Source organism: Puccinia triticina, chromosome 2A (assembly GCF_026914185.1).
Source record: "Puccinia triticina chromosome 2A, complete sequence".
Classification (NCBI taxonomy): Eukaryota; Fungi; Basidiomycota; class Pucciniomycetes; order Pucciniales; family Pucciniaceae; genus Puccinia; species Puccinia triticina.
In genome coordinates this window covers 2,469,979-2,473,602 of record NC_070559.1, presented here as the reverse complement: position 1 = coordinate 2,473,602, position 3,624 = coordinate 2,469,979, and the positions used below count along the sequence as shown (strand labels likewise).

Below are 3,624 nucleotides of genomic sequence, written 5' to 3'. Positions count from 1 at the left end.
AAAAGCCCTTACCATTTGTACATAGTCACCCCATTTCTTGAGATGGCCTTCAAGTTTATTGAGGGTTTCTCTTCAGATTTTTCTTTTGTGTCTTGACTGCAGGGACTCAATTTCATTCATCCTTGCTGATTTGGTTACACCAAGAGAGTTTTCTAGGCACTCCCATGCAAGGGTCATTGTAGATGTCTTTTTTAGGACTTGGCTGGATTTCTTCTGGAATCTTGTATCAAAAAAGCTTGAAACTATGCTGAGACAGCTCAAGCTATGTTGAAAAAAAAGTGATACCAACTTCAAATTACCCAGATAACTGACCAAAATATCTTCCTGCCACAAAACACACCAGTAAAATATGGCTTGGTTTTGGATGTCACATCAACCCATGGTCCTTGCAAGTCTGTGGTTTAGCTGCAGGTCAGAGGCCAAGGAAGCTTTGTTGCTGCACTAGTGAAAAATGAGGCCAAAGTGTGTATTCCAGTGGCTCATTACAGATTATGGCTGGCGTCTTCAACATCAAAAAGTTACTTTGGCTGCAGCCTGTAAGAGCTTCTTGTAAAGCAAGCCAGATCCAGGAGGAAAATGCCACATTTTTGTATCAGTGTTTGACTATTTGGGATACCAAATGTTTGCGAAAATAAATCAGCACTTATTCACAACTCATGTATTGTTGTAGGAAGCCTGTGAGGAAAGAGGAAAGAGGGAATATTGGGATTGAAAGCATTCATCGTCACTAAGCAGTAAATCATAGAATAACAGACCTGTCAAAGAGAAACCTTTGTTGCCCAGTCAGTCAAGCATCAAAGGGAAAGGGACGTTCAAGATTAGTAGGATTTGTGTTTTGTGGGGGAGAGCATTTCCGACAAGAATTGTCAGTAGAGGCGTGTGAGGGGAAAGACCAGGGTATGCGTGGTGCCTGGGTTGGGCAAAGGGATGGTCAGAGTGGGGAGTTAATACTTGGAGTAGCTGCAGCTTCAGTTTCGTTGCAGGGTATGCTTGATCCATTGTTGTGACGCGGCTGGGTATAGGCGGTATGGTCTGGCTCAGGTTAATTTGGAGTCTCCAGTCTGCAATGTTGATGAGGAAGGTAGAGGAGATGGAGCCGGGGGATTGCACATCATGATAAGAATGTTTCACAGTACAAACAGGTGAATATTAGAGTTATGTACAAAGTAGATCACTTGCTGCAGAAATCAGCAGATGTTGATAACATAACGATACAATTTCATTAGACAAAAAGAACACTACAACTTGTTATCGTTATTACTACTGAGATTGGATTGATGAGAAAGCTTGTCAAATTCAAGTTGAATAAGCTGAGCAAACGAGTTGAGTCTCTCGAGGTCGATCCCGATCAAAGAGATGCTGACGATTCCGGTGATTAGGTTTGGGTAGGATCCGAGCTTGATATCAAGTTTTTCTTCCTTGAATTGGTTCGAGAACCGGGTCAAGAGGGGCGCGATGATTGATTCAGGCAGTCTCGTCTGGACCATCACTCGATCTGGAGAACCAACGAAAAAGAATTTGTTTAGACATCGGAAAGAGACGATATGAAGAAATTGACCAACTAACGCGGTTTATCAGTTTCCGGAGGAAGAGAGATGTAATGGCACATCAGAGCCTGCACGAGCTGTTGGAATAGACTTGGAACACCGGGAAAGATGTATATTTTCTCCCTTAGACAGACGACAGGGACCCAAAGATGGGGCTCGACGAACAAGACTTTGGAGTAGTTTTTTGGAAACAGGGCCATTCGATGACGAGCAATTCTTTGCTCTTCGGTCTTAGTCACCGTGCTCGCTCTTCGACTGTTGTATTCATCCATCCGTCTTATCGTCTCTTGATCGTATTCCAACTCTCCCTTCGGATCGAACACTTTGGCTAGTGATTGATATGTAATATCATCTGTTGAGCAATTAGAAGTAAAGCATAAGAAGTGTCAGAAAAAATGGCCTCTTGTAATCCCTGATGTGGGCAAGACAGTACAAACCATGAGTAGGACCGATGCCACCGCTGGTAATAATCATATCGAACTGATCTTCGGGTTCACATAGCCGTCTGATGCAACTGATGATGACGTCTTCCTCGTCCGGCACGACCTCGATTCTCTTTAGATGGACGCCCAGCTTGAAGGACAGCGCCGCAAAATGATTTGAATTTGTGTCTAGCGTCTTCCCGCTCAAGATCTCGTCCCCAATGATCACGCAGGCTGCCGTCCGGATTTTCCGCTCCGGGTGCGATTTGGGATAGGGCGTGACTGGAAAACTGATCGGTTGGTCATCAGCTCCGCTCGACATGTTTCTTTTCGTAACTAATGATATGCTTTCTTCCAGCGTTCGTATTGGCGCTCTTGGGCCGGCGCTTGTGCTGATCGAATGGAACGGACGACAGTCGATTCGACTATAGCCGTTACGTGTCAGAGTTGGATGGCCTGGCAGCCCTTGGGTTCGCTTGATGAGATGACCGATGGACCTGGAGAAGTTCATGTTTCGACTCGAGGGCCGGGCCTGCTTCAGCCTGCTTCGGCGGGGGTCAGGTGGGAAATTTGACGTCATCCAAGGTAAGCTACTTCAACCAGGGGCAAAAAAAACCAACAAATTTATTGCAAGGCCTGCATAAATCAGCTGTTATAAAAAGAAGAAAAAATCAACCAGTCTCTTTGTAGCCTCAACCCTTCTCTCTCCTTCTACCCTGCCTTGTAAACACAGAAGCTGGTTGTCTGTCATTACATACACACACATAGAAGCTAGAAGAAAACATCTCTACAGCTTTTAGTTTGTAGCTTGTTTAATGCTGTACACACTCAGAAGTCTATATAGAGCCACTTCAACCAGATCATTTGCATATGATATTCATGCCACCATCAATTGCAGCCTATTAACATGTAGCCCTGTTTGTGCAGCGCTCACCAAGGAGAAGAAATGCAATTTATTCTGAGAAATCCAAGAGAAACCAAACCAGAATTTAGAAGAGTATCCAAGAGAGAACCATCCAATCAATGGAAACTTTAAGTTGAGTTTATGAGTGGTGAATTTTACACCAGACACGGCAAAAATGAGGATGTAGCACAAGCAAAAAAGGCATTTATCCAGCTATAATTACATTATCAATGAGCTCATGAAAAAATTGAACATTTTTGATGTAGTTCTTCCATGATGATGGAACCAGGTCTTGATCAAAATTTTCATACATTTCCAAATTCTTTTTTCTTCCTCCTTGGTTGCAACTGAAAGCAAGTAGAAAATGTGTTTACAAAAAGCTTCACTGAAAATGGTCTTGTGACTGAACAATTCCGGGGAAATTTTAGCCATAGTCAAGCTGAAGGCTTTTTGTTTGATTTCAGTTAGTTTCTTCAGGTAAGGAGTAAAGTATATTGCCTTGTCCTCCTCCTCAAATGATATCAAAGCTCCTTTCTCTTCTATCTTCCAGTATTGTTCTCTTTTGGAATCATTCAAAATTGCATGTAAAGCAGAAAGTTTTTGGAAGGATCCTTTGATTGATTCTGTATTCCAATTTTTCCCAGCTTCTTTCATATTTTCATGGTATTCATTGAGAAGTTTCCATTCATAATTATCCAAAACTATGGCAATTTTTCTAAATTCCCTCCAATCAGATTTGATCATTGAAACC

General features: G+C 42.6%; 1 protein-coding gene across 1 annotated transcript; it reads right to left on the bottom strand.

The window, feature by feature from the left end:
- Positions 1–1,238: 1,238 nt before the first annotated feature.
- Positions 1,239–2,480, bottom strand: PtA15_2A248 (uncharacterized protein; the record flags this gene model as incomplete). Its single annotated transcript, XM_053166249.1, has 3 exons — positions 1,239–1,495; positions 1,567–1,899; positions 1,985–2,480. The coding sequence occupies 3 exons, from the start codon at positions 2,478–2,480 to the stop codon at positions 1,239–1,241; spliced, it is 1,086 nt and encodes a 361-aa protein (XP_053017490.1).
- Between the last annotated feature and the right edge of the window lie 1,144 nt (positions 2,481–3,624).